At 41.8% G+C, this 24725-nt stretch overlaps 2 protein-coding genes across 31 annotated transcripts in view; both read right to left on the bottom strand.

Moving 5' to 3' along the window:
- Positions 1 to 24725, bottom strand: part of dlg2 (discs, large homolog 2) — a gene marked incomplete at its 5' end in the record, with an annotated part of 449978 nt that overhangs the window by 238987 nt on the left and 186266 nt on the right. The gene's annotated exons all lie outside the window — the stretch shown is intronic.
- Positions 20794 to 23457, bottom strand: LOC307019452 (uncharacterized protein). Its single transcript, XM_079650396.1, has 2 exons — positions 22789 to 23457; positions 20794 to 22446 (listed from the first exon to the last, which is right to left on the bottom strand). The coding sequence occupies exons 1-2, from the start codon at positions 23071 to 23073 to the stop codon at positions 21754 to 21756; spliced, it is 978 nt and encodes a 325-aa protein (XP_079506522.1). The 5' UTR covers positions 23074 to 23457; the 3' UTR covers positions 20794 to 21753.

The following is a 24725-nucleotide window of genomic DNA, read 5'->3' on the forward strand; positions in this document are numbered from 1 at the left end:
CATTACCATTGGTGAATGCATGCCAGCACGCCCAAAACCAGAAGCTGGGTTGTATTCCTCACTAGGCCTGTCATGATAAATAATTTTGTTGGACGATAAATGTTCCTGGAACTTATTGCGATAAACGATAATATTGTCGGCACCATTGTAAGACCATTTTAGACCACTGACATAATGATAATATATCATAATAATTCTAGTACATCCTTTCAAACAGAACTTTTTATTGAACATTCAACATTGCAAATTAAATGTGAAATAATATTAAAATATATAAATGATATATAATAAATAAAACAAATTAATTAAATTATAATAAATTAATTAAATCACACACAACCAAAACCATAAATTAAATAGACTCAGGCTGGAAAACAGGGGCCGTATTCACAAAGCATTTTATCTTACCGCTAGGAGTGCTCCTAACTCGCGCTAAAACATTTTACGTAGGAATTTTTTCTTAAAAGTTATTCACAAAGCCGCTGAGACCTACTCATACTAAGGGTAAATCACTAAGAGTGAGACGCCGTCGCTATGGATTACGTCGATTCTCGTGCATGAGTTTAGAAGCGGTCAGTACGGTAATTGGTTGTTCAGAGCAGGCGGTCTCTGTGAAACTCATCCGCAACATCCCACAAACGAGCCCACCAAATCACCGAAAAACAAGGAAATAGCCTAGGCTAGAAATGTATTCCTATCAAATAGTTATGGACAGTGCAGTTAGCAGAATACACGCATGATGACAAGTTTGTGCAGACCACGATAATGACGTTGTATATGCACGTTAAAGAGAGAGCAAACAATAAAAATACGTAAATTGCATTAAATCAAGGAGGAAATTAAAAGCACCCTGCAAACTATTATCCAATGAGCATATTTCCAGCACTTAAACACTTTCAATAACAGCCCATACCGCCGTTCAAGTCCCCCTATCATGATGAAAGGAAAACAATCTGCGTGTTGATGGAATGTACTTTCTTTCTATTGACGAACACGTCCTTATCTTTTGATGGCGCAATTCTTTTTATGTGCGTCCCGTCAATAGCACCGGGCATACCTGCAATTGCCATGAAGTTGGCTTTCATCCTGTGTAGTTGTTGATTGTCCAAAGGAAACCGGATAAACTGTTGGATGATATGTGGCCTAGAGAGCGCGTTGATGGTTTGGTTTATGGCACGGCTGACTGATGGTTGCGATATTCCTAAATCGTCGGCATTGCAAAGTTGCATTTTCCCTGTTGCTAAATATCGTAGTGTTGCCAAAAAATGTATTTCCGGACTAATCGGGTTATTCCTGTTAGTCGGGGATGTTATTGCATCCCGCACTAATTCCACAACAAGTGTGATACCCTCACGATTTAGCCTATATCTCTTGATCAATTCACAGTCTTCCATTGTCTCCAAAACATTTCGTCTCGCAGCCATTTTCAGATTCTTTGTGAATAGGTCTTACTGAGTTAGGAGTCCTCTCAAGGACTTTTAAGCTCTCCTAAACTTAGGTGCTACTTTTAGGCCTAAAATACTTTGTTAATTGCTCTTAGTGAATAAAATTAGGAGTCCTAAATTTAAGACTGACACGCCCATTATGTTTAGGAGTTTCTCCTAAATTCGCCAGTTAGGAGCTACTTTTAGCCCTAAGATCCTTTGTGAATACGGCCCCTGAGCTCTCAATCCATCTATCTATCCTTCTCTATATAGATAGATAGATAAATATAAATATATATATATATATATATATATATATATATATATATATATAAATCAATATGAGCACACATTGTCTCACAATCAAAAAATATCTCCTTAAAACAAGTTATGTGTACAGTCCACTGTCCATACAAAGACTCAGATGCCTCAACAGGCCATATCCAAATCTGTTTTTCGAAGTTTTCGAGCAAGGAACACCAACATGTTTGCATTGTCGGGCAAATGCATATTTGATTGTAAACTGTCGGGAAGGTGGGGGCTCTCCATCTCCATCTCCAGCTGCCGTGTTTGCTACCAGCTGGGAAAACGGAATGGAGTGGTTGTGTTTTAGGTGTAGTTTAAAATGCGTGGTATTGCCTGCTTTTGTCGCTACCTTTTTTAAACAAATGCGACACACCGCCCGGCTCATTCAAGTCCGTAGTTTGGCCTCGTTGATTTCGCTTGAATCCAAAATACTGCCACACCGGAGAATCGAGATGTGTATGTTTTGTAACCAATTCCATTTCACTTTAAATTCCCCGCGAGTAAGTCACACGTTGTCTCCCACTTGTCGCTATATTATTAATTTGGCTCCTACGCTGCTGTACGTGCACACGGAGTGTCCTGACCTGGCTGTGTGTCAGCCCCGCCCCTCACAGCGCGCATGGACGGCAGCCACAGCTCGTCTGGCAGCCACAGCGCTCCTAGCTAAAATGCTGGTCACATCCTTATGTAAACAAACACGCATGTAAACGGCAATTTATCGAGCTCAGAAAATTTATCGAGTCCATTTTTATTTATCGTACGATAAGTCAATTTATCGATTATCGCGACAGGCCTATTCCTCACACACTCTATATGAAAACAACAACAAATCTCTGTTTTTTAGGGGTTTTGACAAAAATGGAATGACGGATTATCAGTAATCATTTCAAAGTGACACAGACACATTGGATTAACTTTCGGCAGCATTTTTATCGTTTTAATGCCATTGAACACAACTTTTGATCAGAAAACATCAAAGGTAAGGGGGAGCAACACTGTCAGCGCATACATTTACGTACACAGCGTGGGGATGTCTTATTGTAATGTACCTTAATACATGCAGTAAAGGGCACCATCACAAAGCAATTCTTAGCAATAACAACAACCGTAATGCTTCAGCATTAAACACCATAGACTGTAAATATAAGGAAAACACAGGCACTCATCACCGAGGTCACAATATCAATCGATCCAGCAGAGCAATAGCCTATAGGCAAAACACAGAAGATCAACAAAATATATGACATAAAATGAACTTACCAAAGCTGAAGTAGATGTTCAACTTCATTCATTTTCTTTCAGTTTTACTGATTTGTATCGCTATACGCTGTCAGCTCTGAATTATGAGATTATGTTTTGGTGGGGTTGCCAGCACTGTGCCCCACTTGTGATTATTTTTTTGCCGCACACATTGAATACAAAAAGACTCTGAGCATGCACAGTACCCATTCATTCTGACAGAGAGAGAGAGGGGCAGATCGGGGAATGCCCCTCATCGCTCAACACGGCTCAATAGGCACACTGTGGACAATAATTAGAAGAACGCAGACTAAAACAGCAATGTAGAGACAAATCAGACGACTAAACATGGTCTTAAAATATATTTTAACATATTTTATACATATGTTTTGAACTATTATTTGTATTAATTTCTGCTGACAGCAGGTGGGGCTGTGCACCTGCCCCTAATGACAAGTCGCCACTCCCGTTTTCTGTACTGTTAGACGGGACGGGACGTGTAGCAAGTGGGGATGTTAAGATTCACCGATTTGTATCGGTGCACCGGCATAAACGTTCAAGATGCGATTGCACCGGTTGAAAGAGTGCACATCGGCTACAGTTTGGGTTGAACTCGCAATGCATCGATTGTAGCGTCTTTGCATCGGTAAAAAAACGATTCATTCATATAATATCCCCTCATCCTGTCAGCACTCAGCAGAGACGATCTTTGATCTTTGCTTCGCTCTACGGAGGCAGAGAGTCTCAGTTATCAACACACACGGAAATCGAGGAGAAAGAGATAACAAACTGTCCTTCACTGCAAACATCGCTGCTACAACCCGCTGCTGCAGATACACGCTTTACAACATCAGGAGGATACGTCCCCAGCTGACCCAGACATCAGCGCAGATTCTGGTCCAGGCTCTCGTCATCTCACGCCTAGACTACTGCAACTCCCTCCTGGCTGGTCCACCTGCATGTGCCATCCGACCTCTGCAGCTCATCCAGAATGCAGCGGCTCGTCTGGTCTTCAACCTTCCCAAATTCTCCCACACCACACCGCTCCTCCGCTCCCTTCACTGGCTTCCAGTAACTGCTAGAATCCACTTCAAGACACTGGTACTTGCATACCATGCTGCGAATGGATCTGGCCCTTCCTACATCCAGGACATGGTTAAACCGTACACCCCAGCACGTGCACTCCGCTCTGCATCAGCCAAACAGCTCGCTGCACCCGCACTGCGAGGGGGACCCAAGTTCCCGTCAGCAAAAACACGTGGGTTTGCTATCCTGGCTCCAAAATGGTGGAATGAGCTCCCCATTGAAATCAGGACAGCAGATAGCTTACACATCTTCCGACGCAAACTGAAAACTCATCTCTTTAGACTCCACTTCGAGCGATAGAATTACTAACAGAGCGCTTATATACTAATAAAGGGCTGGCTTTCTAAATGCCAGTTGAGTAGCACTTGAAATGTTTGGCTCTATGAAACCTGATGTACTTATATGATTCTGTTTTCTTAAAGGTTGTATCTTCCTGGTCGAATGCACTTATTGTAAGTCGCTTTGGATAAAAGCGTCAGCTAAATGCAATGTAAAAAGAGAAACACAGCGCACCGAAAAATACCTACAAATCAAACGTTTGGCAATACTTCGGATTGTTCTAGAAAGACGGTCAACTTGAAAAATTGCTCGCAAATTGTAAACGATGCCGTGCCGCTTTAAAGTAGGAGGAGGAACTTAGCGACGCACATAAAGAGGAGGCATGGGGTCTGCGGCTGAAAACAGAAACCTGAAAGTTAGACATACAGTATGAGTTAAATCACTCGGTGAGGTGTTCTGTCAGAGAGTGGTGTTTAGTTTACAGCAGCCTGTGACGGCCAATAATAGTTTAAATGTCTTCCTTACTGTAAGCAGTTATGAAATACCTGTTTGTGAAAGGTTATTTGTATTCTTTATTGTTCATATAGAAACCACTGCTTTCTGCTCACTGGTGAGTTATCCTATGAATGAGTGTTAAGCACATCAGGCTGGCAGCTGTATGGGCATTGCACTATGGTAGTTGCTATTTGCACATTGTTAATCATAGGCAATGCATCCTTACATTTTTTAACTGTGAGGTGTTATACAATTGTACTGTACCCTGGAGATAGAGAACACTACTACACTTGTGAAAAGGCCTGTTTGTGAAAGGTCCAAGTGGTTGTTTTTTTTAAGGTAAAAAAGCATAATGGGATGCGCAGTACTAGTGATGAGATGCACCATCCCTAGTAGCAAGCACAGTGGCAGGGTTGCGAAGTAAGAACAAATAACAATTGTCCGGTACCGGGATTATTAAGAGTTGTGAGGAAAGGAGGACCGCAGCTCTCTCTCTCTGCTCCGGATCAGCTGATCGCTGCACAGTACCGCTCAGCATCTCTCTCTTTCTCTCTCTCTTTTTCTAAACACAGCAGCTCTGCTGCCCGTTTAACAGTGCAACGGCCTACTCAACCAGCTCGCAAAGACACAAAGATATAACAGATGCAATCACATTCTACATAGCTAAAGACATATGCCCAGTTAGCACGGTTAGCAACCAGGGGTTTAAGCAACTGGTTAACATTATGGACAACTGGTTAACACTATGGACACATGGTTAACACTATGGAAAAGCGTTACGCAATACCATCTCGGCATCATTTCACCAGATCTGCCCTGCCTGCCCTATATGACACATGCCGTAGGGAAGTTGAAAAATATGTGGCTTCCGCTGAATACTTTGCCAATAATCTAATTTATTTGTATTTATCATATTTATATATGTTTAGTAGGTTGTGGAAGTACCTACCTGTTGATCTTCTTTATTGGTATTTATTATTTTGATATTATTTATTTAAATGTAGGCTAGATATAAATGTATAATTCTTTTTAATTTAATTTAATTGTTTTTTCAATTGAATTATACTTAAAGTTCAGGGGAATCAACTGTTAAAAAGATACTGTTCAAATCATTATTTTTGGCCTAGAATTCAGCAATATTCTTGGGTTTTGCAACCACCTTCTTCAACTCCCACGAGAGATTTTCTATGGGGTTTAAGTCCGGTGACTTTGACGGCCACTCTAGAATCTTCCATTTCTTGTTCTTTTAGATCAGTAGTGTTGTACGTCTTGGGTAGCAGCATGGAGCCCTTCAGTGCTAAGTATGCGCCTTACTGTGCAAACTGAAACCTCAGTGCCTGCTGATACCAAGGCCGTTTCTCAATCTCAAGGAAACTGGCTTCAAAGCCAATATTTCAAGGATGCTACGTCATTGAGTGCCACCGAAGGACTGTTCCAATCTCCAGCATACTTGGAATTCCACCGAGGCCGCGTCCTTGGTTTGGGGTAATTTCGAGGCTTCACATGCGTAGACTTCGCGTCCTTAAAATCCCCACAATGCTTTGCGCACGGACCAATTTCCCCAAATCTGTGGCGGAATATGTAAGGCGGGGCCTCTCATATGACGCACACTTGCTAGCCTGTTCCACTCTTCGTTTTCCGAATGCCAGGAAGGATTCTTGCCTAGCTTCTGAAGCAAGTGACTCGGAAGACATGGCTACCAAGCAAGCATCCTGGCGATTGAGAAACGGCCCAAGTCTTTCAGCCGCTCATGGCTTCCTCTTTCTGCCACGTTCAGGTAGTGTAGCCACTGTTCCTTTAACTTTGAACGTTGGAAGTACGCTTGTCTGAACACATTGAGGATGCTTCTGTAACAAAATGATTTCCCAAATTGGGATCAATAATATTTACAGTGTTAATTGTTTACTGTATTACTTTTTAACTTGATAAAGCGTAATGTGAAAATACTCCAGTAAAGTATACTGTAACTCAAATTCATTACCTAAGCACAGGACTCTTCGATTTACACACGGCATCTATTGCACGTCTGTCCGTCCTGGGAGAGGGATCCCTCATCTGTTGCTCTCCCTGAGGTTTCTCCTATGTTCCCCTTTAAACTGTGGGTTTTTCTCTGGAAGTGTTTCCTTGTACGATGTGAGGGTCTAAGGACAGAGGGTGTAGTTTTCTCATACTGATATTCTGTACAAACTGGGCTGTTATATTTGTTGTAAAGTGTCCTTATTGCAAAGTATTTTTACTGTATGTACAGCACTTTGGCTTGACCAAAAATCGTTTTAAAAATGTGCTAAATAAATCAAACTTGATTTGATTTGATGACTTGAGTAAACATTTAGTTGCATTCCAACATTGTATAAAACAATTAAAACATCGCAAGTTGGGGTAGTGAAAATGTTTGTAATATTACTGCTTTAACAATCACAAATTTAGTTTTTTCACTAACTATTTCTCCTATAAACTGATATTTCAATGTTAAAGGCAGAAGAACCAAGCTGTGACGCTCTCAACCAGCAAGGTCTAAAAACTGTTTGCTTCAGTCAGCCGCACCAGTAGGCTGCAGCACCTCTCCTTTTATGCTGCAGCATCTCGACCTGCAGAGTAACGCACTCAAATATTAAATAAATAATATACACCACAGAATCTCAGGTTATACTCTAAAAAGATAAGATACTATAATCTAAGGAAATGGCTCCTACATAACCGGCCTCTAATGGTTTTTTGGAGTACCACAAAAACAATTATCAAATATACAAAAAAAAGGAGCCTATACAGTCCGGATTTCTATTCATTTCTTGAATCCAGTCATCTATCAATATGAATTGTGTGGTGTTACTCATCCTGTCTACATGATATCATCGTGCCATCAACGGAAGAAGACTCTTTGCTGCCGTCACTCTTCACATTCTAACAGCAGACATATCTTGGTAATTGGCCTCTCCAGCATACTGGTCTGTGTTTTAACTTTGACAGCTCGAACCAGTCCTTTAGTGTCTGCCAGCGACGTGCAGTCAGTGGAGGCAGAGCCTCTCCTGTCATACTCCAATGTAACGGAAAATCAACTAAAGAAAAACTAAATAGTAATAATAATAAAATGTCTCCACTGATCTGTGTTGTAAATGTGATTTATGTATGATTCCAATCGCTTTTTATAGTCAAAATCAGCAAATTTGCAGAGCTCCGCTACAACTACGGGTAGCGATGAGAAGTGAGGCAGGGACGAGCTCTGCCTCTCGTAAGCCCACAGTAACTTGCTGGAGCGCGGGCACTAATTTAACGCGGGCACTTATTTTGTGAGCGCGCTCAAGCCAGTTACTGTGGGGTAAGGTGAGGCACAGATGAGCTCTGCCTCACCTCAGAATGCGTCACCCCACAGAAACTGTCTGGAAAGCAGGCCCTAAGCTCATGCCTGTTACCATCTCACTGTATGTCACCAATGTAATGTTTGTAGATCCCTTTATTACATTTATCCTCGCCATCCATAGTCTCTAAATAACTTATTTCACGTATATGATATTTAGGCTCGCTGGTCACATCATACAACGGCAATGAACAAAAGCACCAGGGGAGGCAGCCATAACCTCTGCCGCACTGAAGGGGGCGCGCATGCCCACAGGTTCTTGTTGCTACTGTTATTCTACACAGAGACGGTAGGCGCAAACAACAAACTAGACTTTTCAAACTAGAGGAAGATAAGGAGGACTTTTACAAAAAAGTAATAGAGATTGTTGTCCAGAAGGAGAGCATGGACTTCATCTTCAAGTCAAGGTAAGACCACAATTGTAATGAAAATGGGATCTTACTAAGAAAGAACAATCCAATATTTAGATTTTGGGTATCCTTTTGTTGATCGGTCTGTTTAAAATGAATCGAAGCATCAGACTAAAAAAGCTTTTGAAAATAGCCGAATATTTTGATTAAGGCCAAATATAATATTTGTAAATCTGACTCTGAAAGAGTCAGTACCTCACCAGCCATGAACCTCACCGCACGTCACTGGTGTCTGCCATAGCTTCTAGCACTCTTTCCAGGATCCAAGAGCTACGGGGAGCAGTAGGGTCAACTACCATTACTATATCTCCGAGTTTAAAGCTTCTCTTCTCCTTGCACCATTTCTGTCTTTCTTGCATGAGGGGTAAGTGTTCCAGGCACCAGCGTTTCCAGAATAGGTCTGCCATGTATTGCACCTGTTTCCATCGGCGTCTTACGTACAGGTCCTTCTTGTCAAAAACTCCAGGGGGCAGAATTGGCTTGGTTTTTAAGAGCAAGATGTGATTTGGGGTTAGAGGCTCCAGGTCTTGAGGGTCATTTGAGACTGTTGTGATTGGTTGACTGTTCAAAATTGCCTCTACCTCACATAAAAGGGTTTGTAGCCCTTCTTCATCCAAAGTCTGCTGCTTCAAAACAAAATAGAGAACCTGCCTCACAGACTTTATCAGACGCTCCCATACTCCTCCATGGTGGGATGCTCCTGGGGGGTTGAAACTCCACTTTATGCCCTTTTGCAGCAGAGTTTCCTGAATTCTATGCTGGTTCAGAATGGAGAGGGCTTCCTTTAACTCTCTCTGAGCTCCAACAAAATTGGTCCCATTGTCAGATCTTTTATGTTTCACTTGACCTCTTCTGCATATTAATCTTCTCAACGCGTCGATGCATGGGTCTGTATCAAGTGAGCTTGTCGACCTCAATGTGCACAGCTCTGCTTGTCATGTACGTGAACAGCACTCCGTGCCTCTTTAATGTGGTACGTCCTCTTTTGACTTGAATAGGGCCAAAGTATTCCACACAAACATTGGTAAATGGAGGCATGTCTTGCTCAAGCCTTTCCTGTGGTAAGTCAGCCATCTTCTGCTCTTCAACTTTGGCTCTTTGTCGTCTGCACAAAACACAATCTCCCAATATTTTCCTTACAGCATAGTTGGTTTTTATTATCAAATACCTCTTCCTAACTTCAGAGAGGATGTGGTTTCTTCCTCCATGTCCAGTTCTTTCATGCATGTGCCTTAATATGAGAGTTGACACATGACAGTTTTGTGGCAGTATGACAGGGAACTTAGTTTCTTCTGGCATAGCTGCCCTCCTCAGGCGTCCTCCCACTCTTAGCACTCCATCCTTTAACACTGGATCAAGTTTGTAGAGGCTGCTTGTATTTTTGACACCTCGTTTTGTTGTTAGCAGTGCTGTCATTTCCTCTGGAAAACACCGTCTTTGGGTTTGGCCTATGATGGAGTTTTCTGCCTTCTCAATATCTTCCAGAGTAATGGTCTGTCCACCCAGTTTAGCCTTCATGTTTTCTATTTTCTGTTCAACATTGCTTTTGTTTTGAGCATCGGTGTTGGAGTCATTTAAAGTGGAAATAAGCTCTTTTCTCCTTTGAACGAGCCGTTTCAAGCCTTCTTTGAACTTCAGGATCCATGCTACTGCAACTTTCAGTTTTCTCCAGCTGGATAAATGCATGAGTAGCTTGCCTGTAGGATTTTCTGTGACTATAACTGTGTTGATAATAGCATTTCTTTTGACCTCTAAATCATCGCGGGAGAGAGAGATGGATTCCAGGGGAAACAGCGGCCAGTCCTTTTCTGACTTCCAGAGCATTTCTGGGCCATGGATCCATGTTCTGTTCTCCATAAATGTGTCAGCCTTTTTTTCCTCTAGAGGCGACATCAGCAGGATTGATCTTTGTGTTCACATAGTGCCATTGGGTTATCTCTGTGGACTCCCTGATGATGGAGATCCTGTTTGCAACAAATGTGTGAAACCTTGTGTGTTGGTTTGCAATGTATTTGAGCACAGATGGCTATCAGTCCAAAACTGAGAGCTTTCCAACTGTAGTTGCAACTCTGTTCTGAGTAATGTGTCCACTCTTGTAGCCATCACTGCAGCAGCAAGCTCCATCCTGGGGATTGTGATCTTCTTGAGAGGAGCTACTCTTGCCTTTCCCATCATGAATGCCACGTGAATGTTGTTATTGTGGTTTACCAGTCTCAAGTAGCTCACTGTGCCGTACCCCTGCTTACTTGCATCTGAGAAATGGTGTAGTTTTGCTTGGATCTGTTGGCCAAAGTCATTGGACTTGGTGCACCTTTTTACCTTGAAATCAGTAATCTTCTGAAGATCTAGCTTCCATGTAACCCTACTTCTCAGGTATGTTCTCATCCCAGCCGTAGCTAGTGCTACACAGCTCTTGTAATAGCAACTTGGCAGGCAGAGTGAAGGGTGCAAGGAACCCAAGAGGATCATAGATGGAGCTCACTATAGATAATATTCCTCTCCTTGTGTGTGGTTGTGGCTTGATGCTGACATTGAATGTAAAATGGTCCTCTTCCACACACCATTAAACTCCAAGTGCTCTCTCAGTTGGGAGTGGATCTCTGTCCAGGTTCAGCTCCTTCACTTCTTTAGCTCTGTCAGCTTCGGGAATTGAGGACAGCTCCCTGCGACTGTTGCTTATCCATTTAGAGAAGTGGAAACCTCCCATCTGACATGCAGCTGTGAGCTCTTTGGCCAGCAGGATAGCTTCTTCCTCTGTAGCAACAGACTTTAGGCAGTCATCCACATAGATGTTTTTCAGTATTGTGTCAATCACTTCAGGTCTGAAGTACTTCCTATTATCCATTGCTGTTCTTTTAAATGCGTAGCTAGCGCAGCTGGGTGATGACACAGCGTCAAAGAGATGCAAACTCCTGCGGTACTCAGAAGGGGGAAGGCTTGTGTCCCCACCAGGCCAACAAGAATCTTAAAAAGTCTGTATCTTTTTCGGGCACCTTGACTTGGTGAAACATCGCTTGGATGTCCCCCATCATTCCTATTGGCTCCTGGCGGAATCTGGTTAGTACTCCTAAAAGGCTGTTAGTGAGATCAGGACCCTGCAGCAGTTCGGAGTTTAAGGATGTGCCTTTGAATGATGCTCCACAGTCAAAGACCACTCTGAGTTTTCTTTTCTTGGGGTGGTAGACCCCATGATGAGGTATATACTAGACTTTACCCTCCTTTTGCTTAGGCTGCCCCTGTGGCACTTCTTCAGCATAACCTTTGTCAATTACATCACTGAGAAATCTGGTATATTCCTCATGAAATCATGCATTCCTACGAAGCTTTCTTTGCAGGCTGGAGAGAAGGCGATTATCTGGCATTGAAACATCATTCCTCCTGAAAGGTAATCTTAGACTTTAGTGTCCATCCACAATGTTTGAGTCTTTTGCTATTTGCATGAATTGCTTGTCCTCTGCTGACATTTCTTTTGTGTCCCGATAGGTCTTTTCACTGAAGTCTGTGTTGTATTTTGTGATCAGTAACTCCTGTAAATTGACCAAAGAAATTCTGTTCACGGAGGCGGTATTGCTGTCCTTTGCGATTCCTCGTCTCAACGGGCCATTGACCACCCATCCCAGTAAAGTCCTGCATGCGTATGGGCCTTCTCCTTGGCTATTAATAATTTCTAGTGGTTCCATAACTTTGGGTGCATTGATACCAATCAACATGCCGATTTCTGCATCAATGGTAGGGAGTTTGATTCGACTGAGGTATGGCCACATTGATAGATCCTTTTGATTGGGAATGTTATGTTTGGTGACAGGAATGATTTTCTGGGTGTAGATTTCTGGGAGAGGGATGAACCTGTTGCCATGTAGCTCACTCACTTCCAGTCCTGTGATGATATGACTGCTCACTGTCTTTTCTTGGCCCATGGTGCGAAGAAGGATGTTTGTTTTCTTTCCTGACATGTTAAGCTGGTTCATGAGCTTGCTTGTGCAGAATGAAGCTGTACTTCCAGGGTCAAGGAATGCGTACGTTTGAATAATTTGATTTCCTTTGTTAGATTTTACATTAACAGGCACAATAGTTAACACACACTCTCTTCCACTTCACCAGCCCCAATATGCCCACATGCTTTTAGAATAGCCTTCTCTCCGGTCCTTGAGGTTTCAGACCTTTCACCTCTTTCCAATTTTCTTTCCTTTTCTTTTCCTATATGGAGCACAGTAGGGTGAGATTGGTTGCATACTTTACATGTTAAGCTGTTATTGCAGTTTTTGCTCATGTGACCTGGTACAATACAACCAAAACAGATTTGTCTTTCCTTTCTGAAGCTTATCTTTTCTTTGTGCATTTTCTTTTTGAGTGAGAAACATGCATCCATTGTATGTCCACTAAACAATACAAACAGGAAGCTTGGGAGGTGCTGCTGTGAAGCTGGGGAGATGTGGACTGGAAGTCAATGTTTGTAATACTGGTGGCAAAGCTGCTGCTAGTGGATTTTGGCCTCTTGTTAATACTTGCTTTGAAGCCCAGCTTTGCTGTGTTGAAAGTTCGGTCCTGTATACAGCCAAAGACAGGGTCTGTTAATATCTTTACATGATGCTCAATGAACTTGACAACATCGCTGAATTTGACCTTGCTGTGCCGCCTTTCCATTAGCCTGTAGACTTCTGACCGCCACCTCTCTCTGAGTTTGTATGGTAACTTTGTAAGCAAGGATTTAAGATTTGAAGAAAGATCCAATTCCTCCATGTAGGTGATTTCCTCCATTGCATTACAGCATCCTCTTAAGTAAAATCAAAAGCCTGTAAAGCCTTGGGGTCCTCAGGTTTGATTTGAGACCATGATAGGGCTTTTTCAATGTATGCGTTAGCAATTTTAAACTCATTACCATAATGTTCTTGAAGAAGTTATTTAGCCTTTTGGTATCCCCTTTCTGGATCCATGTATAGGCAGGTTCTGACCAGTTCATGACACTGCCCCCTGGTGTACTGTTCCAAATAATACACCAGGGGGCAGTGTCGTGAACTGGTACTATAAAATACTATAATCTAAGGAAAATGGCTCCTACAATCATATTCCATTTACTTGTATAAAGACTCTTGCACTATTTTTATTTCATTTGTAGTTACTGGCACATTTCAAAACATTCTGTTGCACTACTTTATCTGTTTTATTAGTTGTATTTCCTATATATTCCTGTTGCACTGTTGGAGGAGCCTGGGACTTCAGATTTCCATTGACACATCTACACTGTAGCTGCTGTGACAATAAAGCCCTGAATTGAAATACTGTAAATGCAGAGGGGTGTAGCTAGTGCCCCCTCGACACATAGACTGATCCTGTTTTTTGTCCATGTCTGATTGGCTTAGTGCTTTCGCGACTGCAAAAAGAGGTATTACTTGATTTCATGTTGACAACATTGAGTATTTGAGCTTGCTAGAAGGGTCTGTTTTATATTCAATGGAGGTCTTATTTACTGAAGTATTTCAGCGTAACCGAAGATTGTTTGGCCTCTCAATCTTGATTGACGATTCCGCCCCCACCTGCTAAATCCTATTTCCAAATCCTAAAAAATAAATGTAATAGGATGCATGAAGCTATACTTGTATTTATGAGTTCAAAGTTCCCGTGTTTGCGATAATACTTTGTATTATGGTAAGGAATAATGATTCCTAAAGATTGATGTGATGTTATGAAGGTGCTCTATCTGCATTAATTGATGAGGTATTTTGACTCTGAGCTCTGCAGCCATGTCACGGGAGAGTTAAAGACAACCAGCACCGATCCTTTAAACTGTGCAGCAAACCTGTAACACCTAATCTCACTGAAAAGTAAGAATTACAGTCTTTGATGTTTATAACTTTGTATAGTTTCTCATTGAAGGGTATTAAAACAATTATATTATCATTATTGTAACAGGCAGGCTTTACCAGCTGACAGACATTTAGAAGCTTATATGGGAATGATTCTGTATTAAATGTCATATGTTCCAATTCCACTTTATAGTCTGCAACCTTAATCTATTTAGCATAAACTCACCATGGCCGTATGAGACTTGATTCATAGCATTCATATGTAGTGATGAAAGAAAGCACTATACTGTATCGTGCAGGGGTCAAGATGCATTTAGTTAACCAATGATCTGTTTAACTGCATTTCAAAGCACAACTAGAAAATGCATTTCTTGCAGAAAATGCGTAAGAATGCTGTAAACTGTGAACATTTGTGGCTGAATTTAGCTGAAAATGCAGAAAAAGCTGAATATGTTATTAGCTGAATGGTAGCTGCTTTTAGCTACAGAGACCAAGTAAGTGTGTTGCTGAACTTAGTGGAGAAATGCAGAAAAGTGAAATGATTTAAATCAAAATGTTACAGCTCAAATGCATTGCAATAACTTGAAAGTGAAATGTTAAACTGGAAGAGTAGAACAAATAGTGAAGAAGCTTAATATTTTAAAGAAAAGGATTAAACAAGGTATAAACAACAACATGTAAAGCCTCAATGTGCTGAAATAGCTGAATAAGGTAATAGTTTTTTTTTAAATATATATATATATAGTTTTTTTTCAGTTATAAAATAAACAGACATTGCTCCAGATAACAGAACATACAACAAAACATGTAGCAACAGACAACTAAACAAAACATAACGGGGGGGGGGGGGGGGGGGGGGGGGGTGCAAGGATGAGTTCCTAAGACAGCTGTTTGTGACATACACAATACATTACACAGGAGATGCCATATTGACAGGGTCAGATAGGAGATAGGAGATAGGGGAGCTGCGGACAGTGAACCGCAATCCTCCTGTCTCCCCTCAAAATCCCCCAGCAAAGAAGCTGTACGCTCCATGTTCCGTAGGTCCAGATACTCCCTCAGCCATGAGTCCCTATAAAGCAAGCTGGTTTGCGTTCCTTCCAGTTAAGTAGGATGAGTCTTTTTGTGGCTAAACAGCCCATTGTCCAGAGCCGATCGGCAGTCCTTGCAACATTGCCATCTGGCTTGAGACCCAGTGGGCATGCAATGGGACATGTAGGGAAATTAAATTGTAAAGATTCAGACATTAATGATATTACTTCTGACCAAAGTTTTTTTTTTTTTTTTTTACCGCTGGGCATTCCCAGAGTAGGTGCAACAATGTACCTCGCTTGCCACATTCATGCCAGCATAAGTCTCTGTGTTTATTGTCCATCTTGGATTTTGTAACAGGGGTGATGTATGCTCTATTGAGAATTTTGAACTGTATGATCCTGAATCTTACCCATTTAGAAGAGAACATAGCTGACTGCCAAATGGAGTTCCATTGCAAAGCAGACCGAGAGATATTCAAGGCATGCTCCCAGGAAAGTTGGACAGGAGAATAGGTATTCGGGGCAGCCCTAGATAATCATTTATAAATATTAGAGACCACACCTGATGATATGATTGCTTTCTTGAGGCGCTGGTCCTCTTCCATACATGAAGCAGGCATGGCTCCCTCCTTACATTTTGTACTAATAATAGATGCTAGTTGTGCATATGATAGAAGAGATGAGTCTGAGAGACCATACTGATTTTTGAGTTGTTGAAATGGAAGGGTTTGGTCTCTATAAATCTGTCCAATTGTAGTAATACCAGCCTTCTGCCAGATATTATTACTTAAAGTGCCTCCTCCTGCAGAAAGACAGGGGTTACTCCAAATGGGGCAAGATGGTAAAGAGAGCCCCTCTATATTGAGTCTCCTGTGCAGTTGCTCTACAATAGAGCATGAAAAGCGGACGATGGTATTATCCATTGGGGGTGGTGGTTTTGGGCAGTACCACATTGATGCCAGAGATATGTTTTGGTTTACAGACATGATGGATTGCTCCAGCCATTACCAACTGCCTACCGGAGAGGCACTTTTGTACGCCCACGATAATGGATACTTTGCATTGAAGGACAGATAATACTGGAATACATCCGGGACTCCCAAACCTCCCATTGATCTTGGAATGATCAACTTATTATGTGCGATTCTGGGTTTTTTATTATTCCAAAGGAACTGAGTGAATAGGGATTTGATATCTTTAAACCATTTTAGTGGGAATTCAAGAAGGATAATATGAGAAAGCCTTGGGAGAACATTCATTTTCAAGGTTTCTGCTCTGCCCCATAGAGAAAGTGCTATGGCCATCCATCTGTTGATGTCCTCCTTAATGGACTGGAAAATAGCAGGGCCATTAAGGCTAAAGATTTTAGAGATGGGAGAGACGATGTTAATTCCCAAATACCTCATTCCATTTGTTTTCCAAATAAAGGGGGTGTTCATTAGGTTGTGCTTATGAGTTAAGTGGGATTGCTTCACTCTTGTTCTAATTTATCTTATATCCAGAGAAGCTGCCAAATAAATGTATCATATCAAGAACTGCGGGTATAGAGAGTGCTGGCTTGCTCAAAGTAAGAAGTATATTGTCAGCGTACATATTTAATTTGAAATCGTGTCCATGAATGTTCACACCATGTATGTCACCGTTAGAGCAAATTGCACAGGCTAATGGTTCTAGAGCCATAATAAAAATGAGGGGACTAACTGGAAACCCTTGCTTCACACCACGGTGTAAGGGGAAAGGTTTTGAGAATAGTCCATTAATTTTAACAGAAGAGAAGGGAACGCTATACAAAGCCTTTAACCAGCTAATCAACTTGGGCCCAAAGCTACATTTTTTGAGCGTGTAAAATAGATATGCCCATTCTATTTGGTCAAAAGCTTTCTCAGCATCTAGTGATGCTGCAATCATTGGCAAATTGCTGGAGCTTGCTTCAAGGATAATCTGAAAAACCCTCCTCATGTTATTTGATGACTGGCGGCCTGGAATGAAACCTACCTGGTCTAGATGCACTATAGATGGAACCACCTTCTCCAAACGGAGTGCCAGTATCTTGGCTAGAATCTTGTAGTCACAGTTTAAAAGGCTTAAAGGGCGTGGTTACCCATCAAAGAAGGATCTTTGCCCGGTTTAGGCAACAATGAAATAATGGCCCTGCTCATGGAGGGAGGCATGGCTTCAGATTCTAATATTTCATTTAATAACAACAGTAAATATGGTGAAAGCTGTTCTTTAAAACATTTATAGAACTCTGTTCCAAAACCGGTGGAGTTTTTCCTGATGCCATCTTCATGATTGCGTTTTCTATTTCATTTTTGGGAAACAGGTGTATCCATAGCATATCTGTCAGCCAAGCTGACGCTAGGGAGGTTGAAACCCCCGAAAAAGCTATCTAAGGCTTCTTCATTCAAGTAATTTTTTGTGCTATATAATTTAGAATAATAATTCTTGAAAGATTCATTGATTTTGGCTGCATCACACTGTAGCCTGTCATGCTCATCTCTGATAGCTGGAATAATCTGTCTGTTTTCTATTTGTTTCAATCTATGAGCTAACATTTTCCCTGCTTTGTCTCCGGATTCAAAGTATGTTCTTCGTAAACGAAGAAGAGCAAAAGCTGTCTCCTCATGTACGAGTTTCTGCAAATGAGTCCTAGCGGTGAGAAGTGAGTTCCTTAGATCTAAATTGGATGGGTCTAGCTCAGTGTTTGTCAAACTTTTTCATACCAAGGACCACTTAACCAATAAGAAAAACACTCGCGGACCACCTAACTCCACAAATATCAAAAAACACATCGTTTTTCTAGAACAGATACAAATCGCATGAAAATGGTACAAACAAGTGGCAACATGTGTGATGAAGGTGTTGCGATGGGCTATATCATGCAATCGAAAGTGAAACTTAACCTTGCTCCATTGCGGAGATATTCCCGTGAGAGTGCGGGAAACTGAAATGTATTTCTAATGTGAAATGTTACCAATATACTCACGGACCACTAGGGGGCGTTCATGGACCACCAGTGGTCCGCGGACCACACTTTGAGAAGCACTGGTCTAGCATATTGAGTTTAAAGTTTAATTGGGATTTCACCTCTCTGCGCTTTTTATTCTCTGCCGAGGAGCAACTAATTAACCAGCCCCTGTATGTTGCTTTGAAAGCCTCCCAGACATTGGCAACGCTTGGTACATAATTTAGATTGATCTCAAAGAAAAAAAAATGTGGTCTTTAATGAACAGTGTACATTTTTCATTTTTGAGTAGAGATGTATTAAGTCGCCACTGTTTGGATTTTCAAGGGTTGCTTGGAGGTAAAAATGTGACGGATACATGATGATGCATGATCACTTAATAATATACTATACATTTTGATCTCAATAACATTCTGGATCAAATTTGAAGACATCATTATGTAATCTATCCTTGAGTAGGAGTTATGCACACCGGAATAGAAAGAGTACTCTCGGGCATCTGGGTGCACTAGGCGCCACACATCTGTAATACCGAGCTCGATTGGAAGTCCCTCAACGCGGCGGAAATGTTTTTATCTGAAGGGAGAGGGTGGCTGGATCTATTCACTATAGGGTCACAGACAGAGTTGAAATCGCCACCTATAATAAGAGGACCCTCTATGGACTGCAATATCTTTGGGCACAGCGAGGTAAAGAATTTAGATTGTAAACTATTTGGAGCATACACATTCACTAATGTCACCATTTCATTCTGTAGCAAACCTGAGACAATTACATATCTTCCCTCTTGATCAACATGTACATTGGATGAGTTGAAAGGCATATTCTTAGAAATTAAAATACTGATTCCTCTACTAGCTTTTCCTCCAGGGGAAGAGAATATCTGCCCTACCCAATTCTGTCTTAGTTTTTTAGATTCAATCGCATTCAAATGAGTCTCCTGTAGCATAGCAATATCACAATTTAGAGACTTTAAGTACAACAAAATCTTATGTCTTTTGATTGGATTCTGAATTCCACAAATAATTGTGTTCAATTGTGTATCCATTTAAGTAAGGTAACAATCATATCGGACGCCCGGCTAGTATTTTGGTCAAATTGGAAGGGTGTCATCCACGCATCAAGGGAGGGGAGGGGAAATATATAAACAGCAACACAAGACCGTAGACCAGGGGTGGGGAACCTTTTTCCTCTCAAGGGCCATTTCAATTTTTACAACATCCTTCGAGGGCCGTACAAATGATTGAACTCAACGTGTGCTTAAAAAACTCAAATCACAGCCCATTCATTTCGCGTTTCTTTCATGCTGTGCAAAGAAAAAGCAACCTCTTAATCCAGATATTTGACCATGACCCGCGCATTCATGCACCGTGGCATGACCACCAAAACAGAAAGATATGGACACAAGATGTGTGCAAATGTATTTAGTTTCATATCCATGTGGACATGATTTAAGTGGGGTGGGGGTGGATCTAGGGTTGCCACCTTTCAGAAATAGAAATAAGGAACACCCCTCACGCCGCACGGGTGTCCGAAACTCCTGAAATGCATAGAAATATATCTATTTTTTATATGAACCAAAATGCTTTGATTTAAATAATTGACATGATTTCACATACCATAATAGCCTCTGGGCCCTGGGGTCACTTGGTGGTCAGTAAGGAAGGGGTAGTCAAGAAAGCATTTACTGTAGTCATACTTAGTTTAAAGTGCTTTATTAGCAATGAACTTGTAAACTTGTATGTTTAAATACATACTGTGCATAGGCTGAACTAGCCTGAACCGGAGAACAGCACCTAAATTAAATAAGCTACAATAGAATGTGCTTTAAGTGTAACATTTGAACCTGAGCATAGCCATAGTAAATTAAACAAAGCCTGCCTGCATAGGGCACGTTAACTGAAACAGAACAGCACCTAAATTAAATAAGCTACAATAGAATGTGCTTTAAGTGTAACATTTGGGAACAATTAAACTTAAGGCAGAAAACAATGAAATGAAACACACTTGTAAACGTGTTACGGGTGATTAGACTGACCTAGGCTGAACTTGAGCATATGCTAGTCTGTATTATATGCATATAAAGTGCTGTAACAGCTGTAACAAAGCCTGCCTGAGGACTCTTTTACGAATCATCTTAAAATGAAACACTTTTGTGAACCTGTTATGATTATCTGATTGAACAAAATGACAAATGAAAAGATTGATAACATCACTCCCTGAGCCAAGTCTGAACCTGGCCGCATACCCTCTGCTTCATAACTGGGAGCCACCAGTGGAGTCAAGATACGCCTAAAGAAAGTGCATAACATAAAACTAATAAACAGATAAAAAATAAAGTGCATAGCTTCCCTCAACTCCTTTATGTCCTTTTTTTTGTTAGAACAGGTTTAAACAGTCCCCTCTCTTCCTCACTTCTTCTTCCAGGAGTACTTCTTGTTACTTCTTGCAGCACTGAGCAGCTCCTTGTCTTTCAGAGCTGTGGTGTGGAACTCTGGACAGGTCTGCTCAAAGTTCAGAGTAATGAGGAGCTCACTCCTGATGAGCTCCACTGAGCACCTGCTCCTGCAGTCACTCCACTTGTTGGTCATTCTGGAGAAGATCCTTTCCACGTATCCAGTGGATGCTGGGATGCTCAGGATGTGTCTCATGATGGAGAGCATGTTGGGCACATCCACTTCTTTAAACACAGCCATCCACCTCACAGCCACACCCTTGGACTTCCATGCATCAGAATATTCTTCTCTGAGCCTCCTCAGGATTGTATTGGCTGTGGTGCACTCATCGTAAAGCTCATTCATCTTCAATTTATTGATGAGGTTGAGTTTGGTAGCCACCTTCTCAATTTGATTAAAGGTCAGGTTGTCATGTTGGAGTAAGAGAGGCTGCAGTGAGAAGAGCCAGTTCTCTTCGGAGAAGTCGAACCATTTCTCAACATGTGAAATGGCTGTATTGAGGAATGCAGTGAATTCGCCCCTTGCCATGTGTGCGTCATGAGGGAGGAGGCGCTGCAGCTTTTGCCTTGTTAGGTACCCATGGAACTGGTCGTCTCGTCTCTGTATGAGCTTTTGCCTGAATTCATCCATGATGGAATACAACTCAACACAGGTGGTTCTATTGCTCTCCAGGCTCTTTACTACTTCCTCAAAGAGGGAGAGTATATTGTTGCAGAAAAGAAGGTAAATATCCACAATGTCTTCATCTTCCACAGTTGAGTCTCTGTTGAGCTTTAACAAAGCTTGCACTTGCTTGGGACACTCGTCTCCTAGACTGATGAAGTACGACTTCAGTGCAGTCCAGGTCTGCATCAGCCGATGGATGGCTGGATTGAGGGAGAGCCACCTGGTTGTCACATGTCATAGGATCTCTTGGAATTCAACGTCACAAAACTCACAAAATTCTTTGAGTGACTCTCTTCTTTTTGCTGAAATGGAGAAGTGGCCATAGACCTTCAGCACAACATTCTCCACATCTACAGTAAGCTTGTCAAGGGCGTGCTTCACTGTGTTGTGCACTATGTGGGCATGGCAGTTTCCTCGCAGCAGATCGTTTTGTTTTCTCTTCAGGTTGGTGAAAACAGAGTTGTGAATACCATAATTGACATTTGTGTTGTCAGCACTGAATGCAGTCACTTGATCCATTGACAAGCCAAATTTCTCAAGGGATTGTTCCAGGAGAGCTACAATCCCAGCAGCTGACTCATCTGGATTCTCTATGAAGTCCAGCATTTTGTTGGTGACACCAGACTCTGGAGTGAAGTACTGGACAGCAAGGGGAAACATCTTCCTGTTCCCTTTATTGGAAGCATCGGTCTGTATGGAGAATGGGAGGGGTGGTGATGTTAAGATCTTGAGAACATCACCCACTGCCTTCGGGGCCAGGACGTCTTTCACCAGTGCCTCTTGCTTTGTTCTCCCCAAAGTCATCTTCTTCACCATTTTGGAATCAGATAGAGTCTTTTGATTGAGCTTGTGTCCACAGTCAGCACTGTTGTAGCTGAGGTTATGTTTTACTGTGTGGTATACCTGTGTCACCTCAGCTGCAGTAATCTAGAGGGGGGAATGGGATGATGTCAGATTATTACTTTCATATTGTTGTCACTATTTATTTTATTTATCAATCAATCAATCAATCGTATTTATTCACAGTAGGCCTATTTATTCACAGTATTTATTTGCTGTTAATCTATTAGGAATAATTTCAAATGAGCAGCATTAGCATAACAACATAAGAGTTCTGATTCTGAATCAGAGATGTTCTTTATGGTTACATTTCATTCTATATTGATAATATTAAATACACGTTTATTTAATAGACTTTAAAATCATATCGGTATGATATGGGACCAGGGGTGGGTAGAGTCTCTACCCACCCCTGGTCCCATATCATACCGAATCAATCTCAGGAGATGTTTCAGCTATGAAGAACTGTGACACTGGTGCTTGGCTCCTTTGTGTTCTGATATTTCTTGAGTGGAGATCCCCGGCTGCGTGCTGTTTGACATCAGACAGCCCACCGTGCGACACTGAAAATGTTCTGCGACATGCTTTGCAATTTGCCTTGTAGTCATCTTCAGGGACCCTATCAAGCCACTGGTTTGCCTCTTCCCATTCTCGTCTGTATTTCTGTTGTCGGTGTTTCCTCTTTTGAGGATGAGGTGGCGTATCTGAAGACATCTTGCATTTGTTTTTAAAAATCACGCCGCGACAGAGCGGCGTAATGACGTAACGTAGCGAGCGTAACGACGACAGGCAGCGCAAAGGGGCCGGGCCGGGCTGACAGGCAGACAGACAGGATTTGGCACAGAGGCAGAGCAGAGAGGAGAGTCCGCGGAAGGTCTTGCCCACCTCCCGCCAACATATTTTGCTGTTTTTAATATTTCCTGTCCTTTATTTTGTTCATTATTGTTAGTTCAGTGTTCACGTGTGTGTGTGACAGACGTGCATGGGACAGATTGTGAAAATACGGGACAAACTGCGTTCCGTATTGGTTCAATACGGAACGCAACATTTAATTCCCAATTACGTAACAAATACGTATTTCAAGGAACGGGTGGCAAGTCTAGGTGGATCTAACCTCATCTAGGGGGGTTTGGGGGCATGCACCACCATGAAGATTTTTTTTAAATGTTGAAGTTAAAAGCATCAATCTGGTGCACTTTGAGAGCAACATGAAGAGATCTATGGATACATTTCTCAACACCCATATGAAACAGAACTGGAAGCAGATTTTTTTCTTTATGGATATTTTACAAATCAATTCCCTTTTAAACTGTATTCTTGTTTATTAATAACAACTTTGTTTTACTGTCATATTAGTATTGTATACCTGTTTACTTTATTCTCTTATTTTTCTATAACTATAATGATCATATAAAGATGTGCCTTTACCTCACTGGTTGGAGAAAAAGCTTCTTATATTCGTTAGCATAGCTAGCTAACCAGATGCTAATAACAACAACGTTATTGACTGTATGATCAGTATGACAGATGAACAGATCGCCACTGGGCTTTCAACTAAAGACACAGCCACGCAAAAACTGCGGCATGTGTACAGCTCCTTATGGGTATTGCAATTTGTGAAGTCCCGGCCCGGAGCCGCTTTCTGGTGCTCTCCGTTAGAACTACACTCCCGTCAGACAAGACATATACCACGTGATGACACGTTAGGCTCGTGTTGTGTTCAAGGACCTTTACCTTGGCCAGGAAAAACAAGCTTGTTTAATTATTTTGCGGTCTAGATTTCTTGAATTTTTTTCTTTTTTGCGTGTGTTTATAAATTACCCCGAGGACCGTACCAAATGGTCTCGCGGGCCGTATACGGCCCGGAGGCCGGAGGTTCCCCACCCCTGTCGTAGACAATACAACACAAGATTACATAAAAAACATAGAGATCCTACCACCCTTCCCCCTAACAATACACACATACACAGAAAAACTAAAAATATATGGCCAAAAGGCAATAAGACGGAAAATACATTGAGATGGTCCTCCATCTCTATCCGTGAAGAAAAGGAAGAGCCGCGGAGCTCAGGTGCTGAGAGGTAATCCAGTCCTTCAATAGGCCTAATCATTTGTCTGCCATTAACCAAAAGTTTGCTAACTCGTTGGGGGTTTCATTACAGTATAGCCTGCATCAAAATCATAATGAGGGTGTGTGCGACTGTGAGTCAGTGTATGTGCGGGTATGCGTGTGCATCAGTGTAAATGATTGTGTGTGTGCGTGTGCGTGTGTGTGTGTGTGTGTGTGTGTGTGTGTGTGTGTGTGTGTGTGTGTGTGTGTGTGTGTGTGTGTGTGTGTGTGTGCGGTGGGGGCGTAGGCCGACTCA

The sequence above is a fragment of the Notothenia rossii genome (assembly GCF_949606895.1).
Source record: "Notothenia rossii genome assembly, chromosome: 9".
In the NCBI taxonomy this organism is placed as follows: Eukaryota; Metazoa; Chordata; class Actinopteri; order Perciformes; family Nototheniidae; genus Notothenia; species Notothenia rossii.

Bases quoted from the DNA above. Each gene is read 5' to 3' on its own strand.
- LOC307019452 (XM_079650396.1), bottom strand. From the start codon at position 23,073: ATGTCTTCAGATACGCCACCTCATCCTCAAAAGAGGAAACACCGACAA. The intron at 22,447-22,788 runs GTATGATATGGG...TCCCCCCTCTAG, and splicing joins CATCTCCTGAGATTGATTCG to ATTACTGCAGCTGAGGTGAC.